We start from the raw sequence: 19,151 nt of genomic DNA, 5'->3' as shown, positions 1-19,151 counted from the left end.
TGATATCCATCAAACGCTAAATCACTCATATCAATCAAAAGCGACTTGAGGAAGCTGCGAACGAACCTAATCCATTATAAGTTCAAGCTATTACTTTAGATAGCTGTCTAGCTCCTTACTGGTGTCCAAACTGTGGAGTACTATAAACAACAGCTAGAGCTAAATTAAGGAATGGCACTTTTTGCAAGTTCCCATGACAGTATGAGACTCCACTCCGGAACGCTGGAATTTTGAATCGGCCAAAGATGTGTAACTTAACAACAACTGCATTAACGTTTACTATCGATCCTTCCTCTACTGGTTTCCTCTCTCTTCTGCTAATCTTTCTACTTTCAATGATCGCAGTAAATTTTCCGACAAATCTCGCTTTCCTGGATCCAGAACTCAAATTTTCTACAGAACGAACCTAATCCATTATAAGTTCAAGCTATTACTTTAGATAGCGGTCTAGCTCCTTACTGTTGTCCAAACTTTGTTAGATCTAAATTAAGGAATGACACTTTTTACAAGTTCACGACAGTTGGAGACTCCACTCTGGAACGCTGCAATTTTGAATCGGCCAAAGATGTGTAACTTAACAACAGCTGCATTAACGTTTACTATCAATCCTTCCTCTACGGGTTTCCTCTCTGCTCTGCTAATCTTTCTACTTTCAATGATCGCAGTTAATTTTCCGAAAAATCTCGCTTTCCTAGATAATAGAACCTAACGAAATAAGGACGTCAGTTGATGTAAGTTGATCTACTGCTGCCTCTTTTGTACGGTGACTGACTTTTACAACTTTGCCTTTAGGTTACTTGATGTATCCGAGTCCATCTATGGTACCTTAACCATTCTAACCGTCTGTTAGAATGGTTTCTTTATATATAGACTCCATTTCTTAGGGTAATGCAACCTATTTTAAGATTTGCAGTAAATTTTCAATAAATCAGCTGATTACTTCTTTAAAATCCACTAAACAACAAAGTTGATCTATTGTTGATCAGCAACGACTGATGTTTGATTTCGCAATTTTGTTCACTGATATCCCTGCATGGACACCATTTATAATGCAGTTTTTGTTTCAAAAAAATTCTTCAATTTAGCTCAACCAAAAAATGTATGTTTTTAATTAAACGAAAAAAAGCTCCGAAATAAAAAAAATCAATTTAAGATGTCAACCATAACTCTTTTTCTTAAAAACCACAACAAAAACTTAAAATTTTATTTCCTTTTTATTAAGTTCTGCAAATGAAATAACTGCAAAAACATAAAGACAGTTTACAAAAAACTAATAAGAAAAAACAAATAAATTATTATTTAAAACCCACAAAAAAGAAACTATATAAAAATATATACAAATAAAAAAAAACAACAACACAAAATTGCAATTCCAAAATGAAACTACAACATGACTGCAACATTTCCTACTCGTATCAAAAACTGAAAAGGGATTGAATTTTTAATGAAATATACGAAATACGCAACAAAAAAAACAAATTCTTACTACAAGGCATACCCATGTCTGCATACAAACAACCACAAGATATTAATTTTTTTATGGCAAAAATTAAAGAAAAAATTGATCGTTTTGTTTTGATTGTTTTATGTTAATTTTTATGCAAACGAAATACAGATTTTTTTAACCAAAATGTTGGGAAATAAACTTCTAAAGCAGTTTATACTTTTAGAATTGGGAAATAGAATTAAAACCTACAAATAATATTATAAACAAACCAAATCTTATGTAATCAACGAAGCGTGGACCAGAAGTAAACAAAACGTCAATTTAGGAAGGCGGTACCAAACTTAGACCAAACTCAATAAATTTAGTTAGAAGTTATTAATATTTTTATTTATTTATTTATCTATCGATCGATCGATCTATCTATCTATCTATCTATCTATCTATCTATCTATCTATCTATCTATCTATCTATCTATCTATCTATCTATCTATCTATATTTTATCTATCTATCTATATTCTATCTATCTATCTATCTATCTATCTATCTATCTATCTATCTATCTATCTATCTATCTATCTATATATCTATCTATCTATCTATCTATCTATCTATCTATCTATCTATCTATCTATCTATCTATCTATCTATCTATATATCTATCTATCTATCTATCTATCTATCTATCTATCTATCTATCTATCTATCTATCTATCTATCTATCTATCTATCTATCTATCTATCTATCTATCTATCTATCTATCTATCTATCTATCTATCTATATTTTTATCTATCTATATTCTATCTATCTATCTATCTATCTATCTATCTATCTATCTATCTATCTATCTATCTATCTATCTATCTATCTATCTATCTATCTATCTATCTATCTATCTATCTATCTATCTATAGATCTATCTATCTATCTATCTATCTATCTATCTATCTATCTATCTATCTATCTATCTATCTATCTATCTATCTATCTATCTATCTATCTATCTATCTATCTATCTACCTACCTATCCTATAATTTATGGCAAAAATTAAAGAAAAAATTGATCGTTTTGTTTTGATTGTTTTATGTTAATTTTTATGCAAACGAAATACAGATTTTTTTAACCAAAATGTTGGGAAATAAACTTCTAAAGCAGTTTATACTTTTAGAATTGGGAAATAGAATTAAAACCTACAAATAATATTATAAACAAACCAAATCTTATGTAATCAACGAAGCGTGGACCAGAAGTAAACAAAACGTCAATTTAGGAAGGCGGTACCAAACTTAGACCAAACTCAATAAATTTAGTTAGAAGTTATTAATATTTTTATTTATTTATCTATCTATCTATCGATCGATCTATCTATCTATCTATCTATCTATCTATCTATCTATCTATCTATATCTATCTATCTATCTATCTATCTATCTATCTATCTATCTATCTATCTATCTATCTATCTATCTATCTATCTATCTATCTATCTATCTTTCTATCTATCTATCTATATATCTATCTATCTATCTATCTATCTATCTATCTATCTATCTATCTATCTATATTATCTATCTATCTATCTATCTATCTATCTATCTATCTATCTATCTATCTATCTATCTATCTATCTATCTATCTATCTATCTATCTATCTATCTATCTATCTATCTATCTATCTATCTATCTATCTATCTATCTATCTATCTATCTATCTATCTATCTATCTATCTATCTATCTATCTATCTATCTATCTATCTATCTATCTATCTATCTATCTATCTATCTATCTATCTATCTATCTATCTATCTATCTATCTATTTCTATCTATCTATCTATCTATCTATCTATCTATCTATCTATCTATCTATCTATCTATCTATCTATCTATCTATCTATCTATCTATCTATCTATCTATCTATCTATCTATCTATCTATCTATCTATCTATCTATCTATCTATCTATCTATCTATCTATCTATCTATCTATCTATCTATCTATCTATCTATCTATCTATCTATCTATCTATCTATCTATCTATCTATCTATCTATCTATCTATCTATCTATCTATCTATCTATCTATCTATCTATCTATCTATCTATCTATCTATCTATCTATCTATCTATCTATCTATCTATCTATCTATCTATCTATCTATCTATCTATCTATCTATCTATCTATCTATCTATCTATCTATCTATCTATCTATCTATCTATCTATCTATCTATCTATCTATCTATCTATCTATCTATCTATCTATCTATCTATCTATCTATCTATCTATCTATCTATCTATCTATCTATCTATCTATCTATCTATCTATCTATCTATCTATCTATCTATCTATCTATCTATCTATCTATCTATCTATCTATCTATCTATCTATCTATCTATCTATCTATCTATCTATCTATCTATCTATCTATCTATCTATCTATCTATCTATCTATCTATCTATCTATCTATCTATCTATCTATCTATCTATCTATCTATCTATCTATCTATCTATCTATCTATCTATCTATCTATCTATCTATCTATCTATCTATCTATCTATCTATCTATCTATCTATCTATCTATCTATCTATCTATCTATCTATCTATCTATCTATCTATCTATCTATCTATCTATCTATCTATCTATCATCTATCTATCTATCTATCTATCTATCTATCTATCTATCTATCTATCTATCTATCTATCTATCTATCTATCTATCTATCTATCTAACAATCTATATATCTATCTATATATCTATCTATCTATCTATCTACCTATCTATCTAACTATCTATCTATCTAACTATCTATCTATCTATCTAATCTATCATCTATTAGTTCATCTACTCCCGTCTCTGTCATGCTTTCAACGCACACACACACATGCCTGGATACTTTACGAGGCACAAAATATATTTTTTTTATTTAGTGAATCACAAGCGCAATGGACATTTTGTGATTATGGTTAAAAGCAAGAAATATTTAATAAACACATTTTAACTAACTACTTTTTATTTATTTCATAATACACACTCTTCACCTAATCTTTCAATTTCATTTAAAATAAAATCCAGCTCCTTTTCATCCATCACAGGGAAACAAGTGAAAACCATGCGGAAAAAGTTGCCAATATTACGATACTGCAGTGGTGAATAGCCCACCATCAGGGTGCCCTGTAAAATCATTTGTTCCTTAACTTTGGGAGCAATCTATAAAAAAGTAAACAGACTTTATATAAAATCTATAACAAAAAATCCTCAACTAAATTACCTCATATAACTTTAATTTCCACTCTTCAGTCTCTTTGCAATTTCTCATCTTTTTGGGAATATACCAAAAGCAAATATTGGTATATTGATATTCATCTAATACTAAACGGAATCCTTCTCTTTGCTGCAATTTTTTGGCAAATAATTTCGACATATCTAAAGCATGATCGAGCAGACGTCCAAAACCACCATAACCACGAGCTTTAAGCATAAGCCAAAATTTGAAGGCATCAATTTTACGGCCACACTGTACACTTTTATTGCCCGTATCATAGGAGACATCATAGAATTTATCCTGTTGGAAGAGATAGTGTACAGCCAAACTATTGCATTGTGGCAATAGTTCAGTTTCACGCGTCATAAAGAGAGCACATTGTAATGGAGCACCCAGGGATTTATGAGGATTCCAGGAGAAGGAATTAGATCTTTCTATGCCCTTAAGTAGGCAGCGATATTGATAGGACAACAGACTAGAACCACCTAAACAGGCCTGTAGGAATACATATTAGCCAAATTTTAATTGCATAGATAATCCCAATTTACTAAACTTACATCTATATGCATCCACAGATCATATTTCTCACACACATCTGCTACTTTCTCGAAATCATCAAATGCTCCCAATACAGTTGTACCCGCAGTGGCATTAACAAACAACGGTACTTTACCCTGTGATTTGACTAACAATATTTGCTTTTCCAGATCCTCGACAAGCATTTGTCCTTTGTCATTAGTTTTGACAACAATACAGTTATCAACACCGAATCCCAACCAATTTGCAGCCTTTTTAAAACTATAATGTGATTCTTCAGATGTGAATAGCACTAAAGGTGGAAGACCAAACATGCCGGTTGATTTAATATTCGGGAAACGTTTGTAGCGTGCTAATACTATGGCATACCTGAAATATGAAAACACAAGATTAAGGAGATTTGAATAAAAAACTATTTCGAAGATCATATATGTATCTTAATAAATGATCTTTGAAACGATAGGGCGGGTATTAGGAAACAAAATTTTTATGAGAAAATATCTTCAATCCTTAAAGCTAAAAATTGTGCTTTAGGAAAAGATTTTTGGAACGAGGGGGAATTGATTAGATCTTCCTTTTTATTTGAGCGATCAAGTGTTGTTATTAACATCTCTGAATAATTAAGTAAATAAATTAAAACTAAATATTACCATAATTCCAAAATATTTAAGGCATTTATTGATAAAAAACTAAAATTTCTAAATGAGGCTTTATATAGGTCAAATATGGGCCGATCCTCGGTAAATTCGGGAAAAGGATATATTTCTAAATAACAGTTAGTTTTGTTCAGTTTCATTGCGACACAAATGGTTACAAGTCAATTTTAGACGTTTAAGTAATTTTTTGAAGGGGGGTTTGTATGGGGGCTAGGGTCAAATATAGGCCGATCCTTACGAAATCTGCAGTGTCATTTATACTTATATAAAACTTATTTGTGCCAATTTTTAGACAGATAGTAGAATATTGGACGTAATTATGGCATAAAAAGTTCAAATCGGGAGGTACGGTTGTATGGGGGCTAGGTGAAATAATGGGCCGATTTCAACCATTTTCAATAGGCTTCGTCCATGTGCCAAAAAACATGCTTGGTCCAAATTTCATCAAATTATCTTGAAAATTGCGGCCTGTACCTTGCGCACAAGGTTCACATGGACAGCCAGCCAGCCGGACAGATGGACGAACGGACATGTCTTAATCGACTCAAAAAAAGATTCTGAATCGTTCGGTATACTTTAAGGTGGGTATTGGACCAATATTTTTGTTTGTTACAAACATCAGCACAAACGTATAATACCCTCCCCACTATAGTGTTGTAGGCTATAACTAATCAAACAAGTACAATTTGTATTATATAATTTAAAGTTATCATGTGAGATGTGTCAGTCCATATTGATTTTATCAATTAGCTTATGATTTCTTAAAACAAAAACAAATACTGCGTAAAACATTATTTGCCATTGAAACTATTAATATTTTTACATCAAATTAAACCTCGTTTTGCTAACATCAACGACAAGTGTCATTTCGACATGTCAATGGACATACATACATACATACATACATACATACATACATACATACATACATACATACATACATACATACATACAGACATATGTATGTATAGTAAGTATAGCCCCAGGCCACATTTTGACTATTTAAAATGTTAATTGTTTAATAAAAATAATTATGTATTTACTTACATATTTGATATTGAACCACCTGGCGAGAATATGCCATCACCTTGACCGTACCCACACAATTCACAAACTTTACGAATAATTTCAGTTTCCATTAAAGAAAAAACCGGTGCAACTTCAAAAGTATATCTGTTTAAGAGAGAAAGTATAGTGAGTATTTTACAAAAATTGTTATTTTTTTTTAATTCTTATATACTTACGCACTGGTGTTGACGGCCTCGGTAATCCAACTGCCCGCCAAACCATAAGGATCCATTTGTCCAAAAAGTTGATTATGAAAACGTCCATGACTGGTTTTAACCGAGTACTTAATAACTTCTCGACAAAGTTTTTTTATATCTTCAATGGATTTAGTTTGATTTTCTTCGATTTTAAAATCGATTAGATTCTGTTCAGATAAAAAAGATCAGGTTTAATATTGATTAAACTATGATTTTGGCCTTCAACTTTCTGATTAAATATTAATACTTGAGACAGTCTTAAATCAAGGCTTTCATGGTATCTGCATATTTAAGTTATATAAGTCTAAGGATTAGTCTAAAAAATAGTCAACAGGTCAGTATAAAGACCAGCCCATAGATCAGTATATAAAGCAATCTACAGACTAGTCTATAAAGTACAATCTATAGATCAGTCTTTAGTCCATTCTATAGATCAGTCTATAAACAAGTTTCAGACTGTAATTAAATCTATAGATTTCTCTACTGATTAATACATAGACTAGTCTATAGACGAGTCTATAGATCAGTCTTTCAATAAATAGTATAACATATAGACGAGTCTATTGTCCATTGTTTAGATCAGCTTATGTATAGATCAGTATATAGGTCAGTTGATATATTAGTTAAAGACGAAGCTATGTGTTAGTCTATAGACCGGTCAGTAGATCAATCTATAGACCTATCTGTAGCTAACAAGCTACAAATAAGTCTATATACCTATCTATGGACTAGTTTAAAAACCAGTCAACAGGCCAGTATAAAGAGCAGTCCATAGATCAGTATATAAAGCAATCTACAGACCAGTCTATAAAGTACAATCTATAGATCAGTCTTTGTATAGATCAATTTATAAACAAGTCTATAGATTAGCCTTTGGATCAGTCTGTACATCAGACTTTTGATCAGACTGTAAACAAATCTATAGATTTCTCTATTAATTAATCCATAGACTAGTCTATAGATCATACATAGGTCAGTCGATACATAAGTTAAAGACGAGGCTATATATTAGTCAACCAGTCTGTATATTAATCTATAGATCTGCCTGTAGCTAATAAGCTTCAAAAAAGTCTATATACCAGTCTAAGTATTAGTCGAAAAACCAGTCAGTATAAAGACCAGTCTAGTTTATAAAATACAATCTATAGATCAGTCCTAGCATAGATCAGTCTATAAACAATTCTAAACAACTCTATATTACTATATAGACCGGTCTGTAGGTCAATATATATACCTGTCTCTAGATCAATCTATAGACCTGTTTGTAGATCAATCTATAGACCTGTTTGTAGATCAATATATAGACATGTCTGTAGATCAGTATATAGACCAGTATTTTGATCATTCTATATATAGCCCAGTTTGTAGACCAATTTGTCTATAGATCAGCCAATACAGATCGGAAATTTTAAATATTTAACTTTCAAATATTTTTCACCATTTTCTTTTCGTTTGCAGATTATTAATTAATAATTTAACATAATATTTTTGAAAGTCTTGTCAAAAAGTTACAAATATGATGAATTATCTGCAAATGATTAAATGTATTGTATTGTAGACAAAATTTCACACAATTTCTATAATGAATTTTCTTTTTTCTTTTAATTTTCCTCTATTATTTCTTTATTAAATGACTATCAACACTTTTCATAAGCTTAGAAAAAACAGATAATAAAATAATAATGTGAATTGTTTGAAGAAACGAAACAATTTAATAAAATCCGCTAAATTATAATGCACAGTTATCACAACATGAGATTTTAGTTTAAAAATTTAACAAAAAGTTATTGTAAACGAAACAAGTAAAAATTAACAAACCGACAGACAAATAAACTTTCGGACATACGAGTAAGTTTCGCAGATACGGATAGAGATTTTGTAGTTACAGTGATAATGGCAAAGATACCAACCGCAACATAACACAACATCCAAACAAATCCAAACATGAATAAAAACAGATTTTTCAAATAGCGGATAGAGACAAAAAAAATTAGATCCAATGAAGTCGACAAGACTTTACTCTACAATGATTTGTAGTAGCAAAAAATTTATAGCGATTTCATCAGCAAGGGTTTGTCGGATTCATTACCACTTTACCAAAGCCCCTCCATTTCAAAGGTCAAATAAAAGATCAATTGAGCAGGATCGCAGAATCACATATAATCACATATAACTTACGCCCCCCGATTTCAAATATCAACATCTCACCATAAATACCGACTAACATCGTATAATATCTTCCTAAAACTGCAACAAACTCCAAACAACTACTTACAACTTACTGACCACTGACTGACATGTTGACAAAACACAACAGGGACAGACAGACAAAGTGCAACGGATGGACAGATAAACGGTTCGTCGACACAAACATCGACGACGACGATGACGACGTTCATTCAAACATTTCAAGTGAAAACAACGCCCGCTAAAGAAAATAACATTTTTTCTGTTAAAGCTAAACTTGACATACATTTCTAATTGCAAATCCATGACAACAACACTGCGTGTAAATTAAAAGTTAACAACAAGTTTTTGTAGGTATGTTGTTGGTTGAGGAATTTAACAAAAAAAAAATATGTTGTTTATAGATGAACAGTGTAAAAAAATTTTACAATGTTGTCAACATGGAGTTAGTTACCATGAAAATTGGACATTTTAAAAATATTTCTTTTATTATTCGCTTTAAAATATTATTAGAAATGTGATCAATTTGGAATAGATAAAGAGTTCCCCTGTAAAATGTTTCCCGATAGCTTCGACAATTATTGTTGGTAATCCTATTCTTCCTATACATTCCAGTCAGCAGATCAGCCTATAGCTAAGTCTGTAAACCAGTATTAAGACTAATCTAAAGGTTAATCGATACACCAGTCTGCAAATGAAATTATTCTAAAAACTATAAAAACTACAGACTTAACTATAAATCAAACTAAAGATCATTCTATTGCTTAATTTATAAACTAAGTAGTTTATACATATGTCTATACTTTAGTCTATGGAACACTGTGTAAACCAGTCTATCGATCAGACTATTGATTGTTCTTTTATCAGTCCGCATATTAGTCTATTAAACTGTCTGCTGAATAGTTCATAATCAATCCATAGAACAGTATAAATATCATTCGATAGATCTGTCTATGGCATAATTAGAGAGGTGACTGCATTACTACAACAATACAAAAACAACATGTATTTTTTTGTACTACAATCAGATTTATGTCAAAAATGAAATAAGAAATGTAGATAAACCTGCGTCTAATTGAATCTAGATCATTGCTATGTCTAAAGACTATTCTTTAGATCATAGATCTGTGTCTACACTATTAAATAAAGCAGTCTATAGAATAGTCTAAAGATCAGTTATAGAATCAATCTATAGACTAGACTATAGATCAATTTAAATACAATCATATTTATCAGTCAATAGATAATTAATATGTGTACAGACTATTCTACAGATAGATCTGTGTTTAGGTCAGGTTAAAAATTTATAGACCAATCTATAGATTATATATCGAACTAAATCTTAGATAGATAGATAGATAGATAGATAGATAGATAGATAGATAGATAGATAGATAGATAGATAGATAGATAGATAGATAGATAGATAGATAGATAGATAGATAGATAGATAGATAGATAGATAGATAGATAGATAGATAGATAGATAGATAGATAGATAGATAGATAGATAGATAGATAGATAGATAGATAGATAGATAGATAGATAGATAGATAGATAGATAGATAGATAGATAGATAGATAGGATTTTATGAAGACTTATCAGAGCGATCTAACATTACCAACTACAGTGCCTTACGTAGACTTGGTATCTGTATTTTTTTCGAACACTCAATTATTTTTCATCCAATTTCTTCAAATTGCTTTTACTTCATTTATTTAATAACTTCTAATTTCGGTTCAAGCTTACTATTTTTTAATTACGCCTCCATTCTTAATAATTTTTCAGGTAACTTTAAGGAATCAATAAGATCAGTTTATAATGATGCAACCTGTTTTACATATACTAACATCCATGTCACTGAACACATTCATGTTAATTTCATTCAATTGTAACGGATATGCATATTTGCCGTTACAGTTTGATATTTTTTTAATTTGTGTGATGTTAACAACTTATTACAATTATTTTTTTTAAACGTTATAAACACACGATTTTAAATAATTTATTCGTAATTATAAACAAGTTTTCGAACAAGTTATAAGAGCACACCCTTGTTTATAAGATGTTAAAATAATAGTAATGTATAATATTTGAGATTGAAACTTTATTAAAATGAAAATAAATGTTAAACAAAGCTTGAAACGTCAAAATAAACCAAAAATAACGCTAAAATACAACTCTGGAATAAAAACACAACAGCAGCAATAAAAAACCCTTTAAGCTGAAACTACTTTCAAGACAAAGGTGCAAAAAATCTTTTTTTATATAGAAAAAATGGAAAGCAAATTAAGCTAAAAGAAAATCTTGTCTAATGAAAACGAAAAAAATATATATAATACAACATGTCATGTTTACACGTTCACAAAAGAAAAACCTCCAAAAACTAAAAACAAAAACAACAACGAAAACTTACCTTCAAATCGGCAGGCTGGACAAACTGCACAATTTTCTCATTCCATTCAGTATTATTGCAGCAAAATGCTTTCTCATCTATTAACAAATCATAAATTGAACGTAAAACTTTCCAATCATCATCTAAATTAAGACGGATTTCTTCAATTTCTTTGGGTGTAACGTACGAGGAACCCAAAGTGTTGCCACACTTTGAGGTGTTAATTTGATTGCCACTACCATTCATTTCTAATGATTTATATTTCACTTTATTTTCAATAATTAGTTTATAACGTTTAAACACTTGTTGAAGTTTTCTTACACTTTCTTTGCAATTTAAATTGCTTTTTTATTTTATTCACAAAAATAATGTTTTTTTCTTAAAAGAACTAAATTAAAAAATACATTTAACAACCGTTTAACTTGAGCTCTACGTTTGTTGTGTGATTTGAAAATTCTTTTCACTCTCTATCTACCGGTGTTTCAGTGGTTGTTTGTTTAAATTCTTATTTTATTTATACGATTTATTTTTAAAGAAAAAGGGTCTCCTCTCGTTATGTTGTCGATTGAAATAATTGTTGAAATGATTATTTTCTACTTGTATTTACCAATCAAATACAATTTCATTGAAATACAACAATAAAATTTATATAAAAAATTCATTCGGCGTACTTTTATTTGATTATTAATGAGCATGTAGAGGTATGTTTATAATCGTGTACATACTTACGATCTGTTTAATATATTTTTACTTTCATTTGAATTCTTTGAACAAAACAAAAAAAAAACAAACTAATTGACGAACCGAGTTACCAATCTACAATATTTGCCGGTATACAGTAGAATACCGATTATACCGATCAGCAAATTTTGAACCCAGAGGCTGGAGTATATTGTTTTTAAAGATTGTTCGTTTACATAATTTTTTTTCGAAATATCTTAGCCTAAAGTTCGCCATATAGAAACAAGAAAAGTTTATAAAATAGAATCAGAGAAACAGTCTACGGACCAGTCTTGTTCCCAAGACAATTAGATCTTCGCTCCGGAACGAACCGTTTTTCAATCGGCTATTTAGTTTATAGATCAGTCGAGTTTAGACTAGACTAGTTTATTGATTAATATATAGTAAAGTTTTAAGATAAACCTATAGTTCAGACTATAGATTATGTATAGACCAGTCCATATACTAATTTTTTGAGACGTCTATAGCCTAGGCTACATATCAGTTTATGAACCAGTCTACAATCTGTATATAATTCATCATAAAGATCAGTCTACTGATCAGTTTAAAGATTATAGATTATGTATAGACCAGTCTATATACTAATCTTTTGAGACGTCTATAGCACAGGCTACATATCAGTTTATGAACCAGTCTACAATCTGTATATAATTCATCATAAAGATCAGTCTACTGATCAGTTTAAAGACAATCCTACAGATCTGTCTACCGGTCAGTTCATAGATTAGACCATTCTACAAATCATATGCATAGATCAGAGAATAGGCCAGTTTATATAAGTCAGTCTATAAATCTGTTATTAGACAGGTTTAGCATTCAGTCTATTATATATATTAGTTTATAGGTCATTCAAAAGATCAATCTATTTCCCGGGAATCGGTAAAAATATATTACAGTTAAATATCTACATATGTTCCCATAGAAAACCTAATTTGAACATACAATTTTTGGTAATAACTATATCATGTGCTTTGTAATTTGATAAGAACAAACAACTTTATTGGACATGTCCTAAAATGTTGATTAAAAAAAATAATCTTTAAAATAATTTCATCATATTAGAATTTGTATTTGTAGCCGAAAATAGCAATATTTGACACACCCCTTAAAATAAAATTATTTGTATAGAAAATATTATTTCAAAATACCCCACAGCAGATGTCATCAGCATATTTTATATTGTACAGTTATCTGTAGAAAATACCAGATATTTACTTTTAAAATTATTATGAAATATAAATCTCAGATAGTTTTAAACCCGGCATCACTAAAGTGGGGAGGATACTACGCGTAAGGTCTTCTACATAGAATTGGTTTGTAGTCAATAATTAGGTTAAAATCTGCTGGACGTTCCTCCGATTGAAACACATAGGCTGCAAAACCATTTACAGGAACTAGTCAATGTATACTGGACATATTGGTCGGTTAACCTCCAATAGCAGACTTGCCCGATTATAATCTAGAAACAAAATTTGTCGGGAACTGTTATTGTTATTGCTCCCAGATCGGAGACCTATACGGGAATCTTTTGTAACGTGAATGGCTTTAATCTGGAATACAAAACGGGTCTGGGAATGTACATTGGAAACCCGAAACCCTAGATAAACTCTTCCTAATAACTCTGCTAGCGCAAGTATGTTATATCATGGAATTTGACAAATGATTAGTATGGAATATGAGCCAACTCATGCTGAAATGTCCACCATCTAGAAGACCCCTTATAAAAGCTAAAAGGTGAAGGTTAAGAAGGGTTAAACACCATAAAAAACGGTGCATTTCAACTCCGAGGTCCATTGTGATTGTCTTCAAAGAATGAAGAATCAAAAACAGAGAAATAAAAACACTACAAGAAAAACAGAAAGAAAAAAAGAAGATAGATAAAAAAGGATAAAGATAGGTAGATAGATAAAAAAAGAGATGAGAGAGAAAATCTTCGTCCCATTATAAATCTCAGTCGAAGGAGTAACTAATGCCCTTGGCAAAACCTAGTAAACCGCAAGGATCAACACCCCCAATATCCTCCATTTCGTCATTTAACCTATTCCCTGGTCATTTCAGTCTGAGATTCTCGACTCTATTTCCTCCTCATCCTCTGATAACACACAATAGTCGGGTATATTGCCCGGAACCCAACATAATGACAAACAGTATCATAACGTCCCAAAGGGCTTTTCTACAATCTACGACCAGGCGCGAATGTACCCTGTGACAAGCAAATGCTCTGAGCGCAACTTGACTATAAACATAAACTGTCATTACTGACTCCGGATCCATAAAATTCTTTATCATTTCCATGGCTTTACACATCGTTAGGATTTCTGACTGGAAGACACTACATTCGTCAGGGAGTGTGACAAGCAAATACTCTGAGCGCAGCTTGATTATCTACATAAACTGTCACAACTGACCCCCGATCCATAAAATTCAGTTCCGTTGCTGGGATCTCTGCCTGGAAGACACTACATTCGTCAGAGAGTTTGAAGTACCGTTTTATATTGATATTAGCGATATAAACAACAGTAACCATGCTGGTATCAATCTTGAACCAGTCCGTATAAACTGCACACCTGCCAAACAGTCTATCAGATACAAGTCAGTCATCCCTAGTCGGCGATTCTATCAGAGAAGGGAATTATCCTGATCAAGTAAAGCTACTTCGTACAGAATGATCGTCACGGGAAGGTTTGAGTAACGAAAACTCGTAGAGTTTGTGCAGCTTTCTAGCCGCGACACCCGCTACAAAATGTTTTATGGGTGACAAGTATAGAATGTTCTACGCCTCTTGTGGAGATTTTCTAATGACAGCCAGTAATACCAATAGAGGCTCACCTTTGAGTATTAGTGATAATTTTTCTATAACTGTCCTTTCTCAGGGCCTCTCATTAAACAATGCAACCATAAGTTAGAATAGGTCTGACTACCGATGTGTAAATCCAATTTATTTGGTTGCAGACTCCAATTCAAGGTATTCTTTTCGAAACTCTATCCTCTATGGGGTGACCCCCAACGAGGGGAGGGGAGCTTTAAAACACCTTCGAGTAAATAGGTACGTTGTTAAATCGATGGGGATTTATCTACGCGTCTCGGATCGGTTCAATTCTAAACAGGACATGGAAACAATGTGATATTGAGGTAAGGGTCGATACCTGATGTATTTTAGATAACACAAAGGAAACTATTTGTGGAAACAAGTGAATAGGTTTAATATTTCAAATTTATGACATTTTTGTAGAAACTTAAGAACCGATTTTATATAATTCCAATAGCATTCGTACTTAGTGTTTTGGAAGGTGACTTCTACAACTTAAGAAGAATGCAGCACCAAACAATTTACTTTAAAATTGATATAATCCATACCCAACTGTAAATATTTCACTTCATTCGTTTCACCTTAAAAATTCATCAAATCGTAAAAGACCATTCGTTTAAGTATTTGGCAGAACTGGAAAATAAAAACAATTCACTCATTGCCAATTCTTTTCGTTTTCTCCGAGGTTCTGTTTTTTTTTTACTCAAACTCTCGTTCGACTCATTAATATGACAATATCGTCGGGCGGTTAGTTAGTCGTCTGTTAGATAGTAGTAGGAACCCATCATAAAATAAGTTTTTTTTCTACTTTTTTTTAAGTCAGTCGATGATAAGAATTCTAAATTGCAATATTATTAATTTTCTAACTATATTAATATGGAGCCAGTGTATATACATGATGTTTTTCTGTTCTGGCTAATGATCTTCTGCTTCAACATAAGTGCGATTAATAAATTATAATCTTTATAAATAAATGTGTGTCATCCATCAGTTATTAAGCGAATGTTCTTAAACTGTATATCATCTGTATGTCTGATGTTTGTATATTCTGAATATTTGATTTTTTTTTTTTTGTTAACTCAAGCAAATACTGATAATAATATCAATTATTAATTAAATGAACTTATCGCCTTTTGAATTATAATAATCAAGAAACAACAAATTGATTCACACAAAAGGCCAGACTAGGTTGAACCGATTTTAAAACGGGGGAAATAATTTCAGACAAAAAAAAACTAAGTAGGTAATAAAATTATATTTCAACAAAAAATTAAAAATCTAAGTAGGTAATTAAAGTTTATTTCGACCTAAGACAATTATTTAAAAATCTAAGTAGGTAATTAATTTATATTTCAATTTAACACAAATTTTCGATTGTTTATAGCAGAGTTTCCACAGCAAAATATGATAAGATATGTCAAAATCTTTGACAAGATAAAAAGCTGTCAAAATTATTGTAACGACTTTAGAACTTATCAGTTCCTTATCACATAAATTTTGAATTGATTTAAACAATCTATATACATAAAAGAGTAGCGTTACTGACTGACAGTTTCATCATCGCACAGCCCAAACGGCTGAACCTAGAATCATGAAATTTTGACAGTAGATGTGTTTTTGGTTATGTAGATCCACTAGTAGGGATTTTTGGAAATTTGTACATTTACGGGTAAAAAGGGAAAAAACGGGTAAAACAGGTTTTCTTAATTATCTTACACAATTTTAGTGATACAAGAAAAGTTTTAAATGCACCTGTATCTACTCACAAAATGAGCTGATGGGTGTCTGGCACTTTTTTTAAATTCATACTTTAAAGGGGTAAAAATGTGTAACAGAGGTTATTTTGGTACCTTTTTCAGCCCTTTATAACTTTTAAACTAATTAAAATAATCTAATTTTTCTAAATATTTTGGATACATCTCCCAAAATTATGAGACTCCTGTTTCGTACTTTTTTAAAATTCAGTCCTTTTTGGATGTAAAAGGGAGAAAACTGTATTTATGGTACTTTTTTTAGTACATTATTGAGTTATTCCTATTAAATTACGAACTAACTCTGTAATATTTATAGTAAAAAAATTTTTGCTATTTCACTGGCGAAAAAAGTACCAAAAAGGGATAAAACGGGAAATTTAATTTTATTCAAACTCATTGAGCCATTTTTTATAAAATTTTAAAAAGTAGTTTATTTACTCACACAAAATAAGCTATTGATATATATTTATTGATATATATAGGACCAAATTCGAGTAAATTGTTTTGTACCTTTTTAAAAGCACAATTTTTCTGAAACAAATGAATGCAGATTTGAATCATTTGAGTTTTATCTGTGATATATAGATTTAAATACGAAACATTTTGTAAACTTAATTCTCGAAAAAGTACACTTCTAAGCGAAAAGGGGAAACATTGTACTCTTTTTATTAGTACTTTTCACTTAGGTAAACTTTATTCCACTTTTTGGTACTTTTTCTTCCTTCAAATGATACTCTATGTATGTTCTTTAATATGAACTAAAAACACATGATTATTAACCATACACGATCCTCATTGAAAAAGATTCTTTAAGAGACAACTTTTTAGTACTTTTTATCTCATAAATTGTACTTTTTTAATTTTCTAAAATATTCAACCTAGGAACATTAATTTTAACATAGGTGCTTTTGACTGAATAATATTCTGTATGTGGGAACTATTTGGTACTTTTCTATTCTTCAAATGGTACCATATAGATTATTTATAATGGTTAACCGGAACAAACGGTCCTTATTAAATGAGAATTTATTGAGAGAGATTTTTGTAACTTTTTGATATTTTTACGATATTGAACATAGTTAGGGTAGCGAAGCACCCAGGGTATGCTAGTTCATAATATTTAGATTTGTAAATCCAGTTAAAGACGGTTTAACCTAATGATTTGGAATCACATTTAATAAATCATATATGTACCTCGATAAAGATTTAAATTGAAATTAAAAAATTGAATTTTATATATGTCTTAAAACATCCACAATATAATACTGTCACTGAACCGATTATATTAAATAATTCAGTAAATTTTTATATTTAAAAACAAAGCAAACAAGCCGATAACACAACACAGTCAAAAAAAAATTTTGCTAGAAACAAAATTATGAATAGACTTTGTGACGTTTTGGTGATTTTTTTTGAAAGGCACGTGTTTGTTATGTTATTTTTAATCCGTATTTTATTTTAAGTCCATTGAATCAAAAAATTGTTTTAAGATTAAAAAAAAACAAAACAATTTTTTGATGAATATGAATACAACGTAGGTTCTTTTTTATTAAGAATAAAACAGGCCACCAAAATTTTGATAAACACTAATACCAGGACTGTCCTTGTAGAGGGAAAGTAGTTATAGCGTGATGCGGGCGGGTGATAAGGCACTTCATACGATATCACTTTACCTATGTAAAGTCTAATGAAAAAAGTAAAATGAAGTTCCATCCGTATAACAAAAAAGAAAATAAAAGTCATATGATTTATATTTTTTGTGTTTACACGATTGGTATAAAACAATAACAAAGTAAGATGGAAACAGCTGTTTCACTTTTTATACCCTATACAACTTTAGTGGGGAGGGTATATTGGGTTTGTGCTGATGTTTGTAACGCACAGACTGTCGAGAGTTTTAACGTGAGCACCTGCCGTGTCGGCCTTATCTCACGGTGGTCTTTTTCACCCACAGGGTAGACTTGAGAACGGTCTACCATCGCCCCTTTGTCTTCAATGAAGACTCAGGTGGCAATTTTTGCACATTGGCTCTGTTGATTCGGCAGCAGCACCTAGAGACGTAACCGGTGGACCGTATACAAT

General features: G+C 30.5%; 1 protein-coding gene across 1 annotated transcript; it reads right to left on the bottom strand.

Moving 5' to 3' along the window:
• Nucleotides 1-4,453: 4,453 nt before the first annotated feature.
• Nucleotides 4,454-12,252, bottom strand: LOC111677891 (cysteine sulfinic acid decarboxylase). Its single transcript, XM_023439097.2, has 6 exons — nt 11,787-12,252; nt 7,161-7,348; nt 6,964-7,089; nt 5,281-5,629; nt 4,730-5,218; nt 4,454-4,668 (listed from the first exon to the last, which is right to left on the bottom strand). Exons 1-6 carry the CDS (start codon nt 12,009-12,011, stop codon nt 4,480-4,482), a joined length of 1,566 nt encoding a protein of 521 aa, XP_023294865.2. The 5' UTR covers nt 12,012-12,252; the 3' UTR covers nt 4,454-4,479.
• Nucleotides 12,253-19,151: the final 6,899 nt, after the last annotated feature.

Source organism: Lucilia cuprina, chromosome 5, assembly GCF_022045245.1.
Source record: "Lucilia cuprina isolate Lc7/37 chromosome 5, ASM2204524v1, whole genome shotgun sequence".
In the NCBI taxonomy this organism is placed as follows: domain Eukaryota; kingdom Metazoa; phylum Arthropoda; class Insecta; order Diptera; family Calliphoridae; genus Lucilia; species Lucilia cuprina.
The sequence above is the reverse complement of the archived record's forward strand: the minus strand, read 5'-3'. Positions and strand labels throughout refer to the sequence as shown.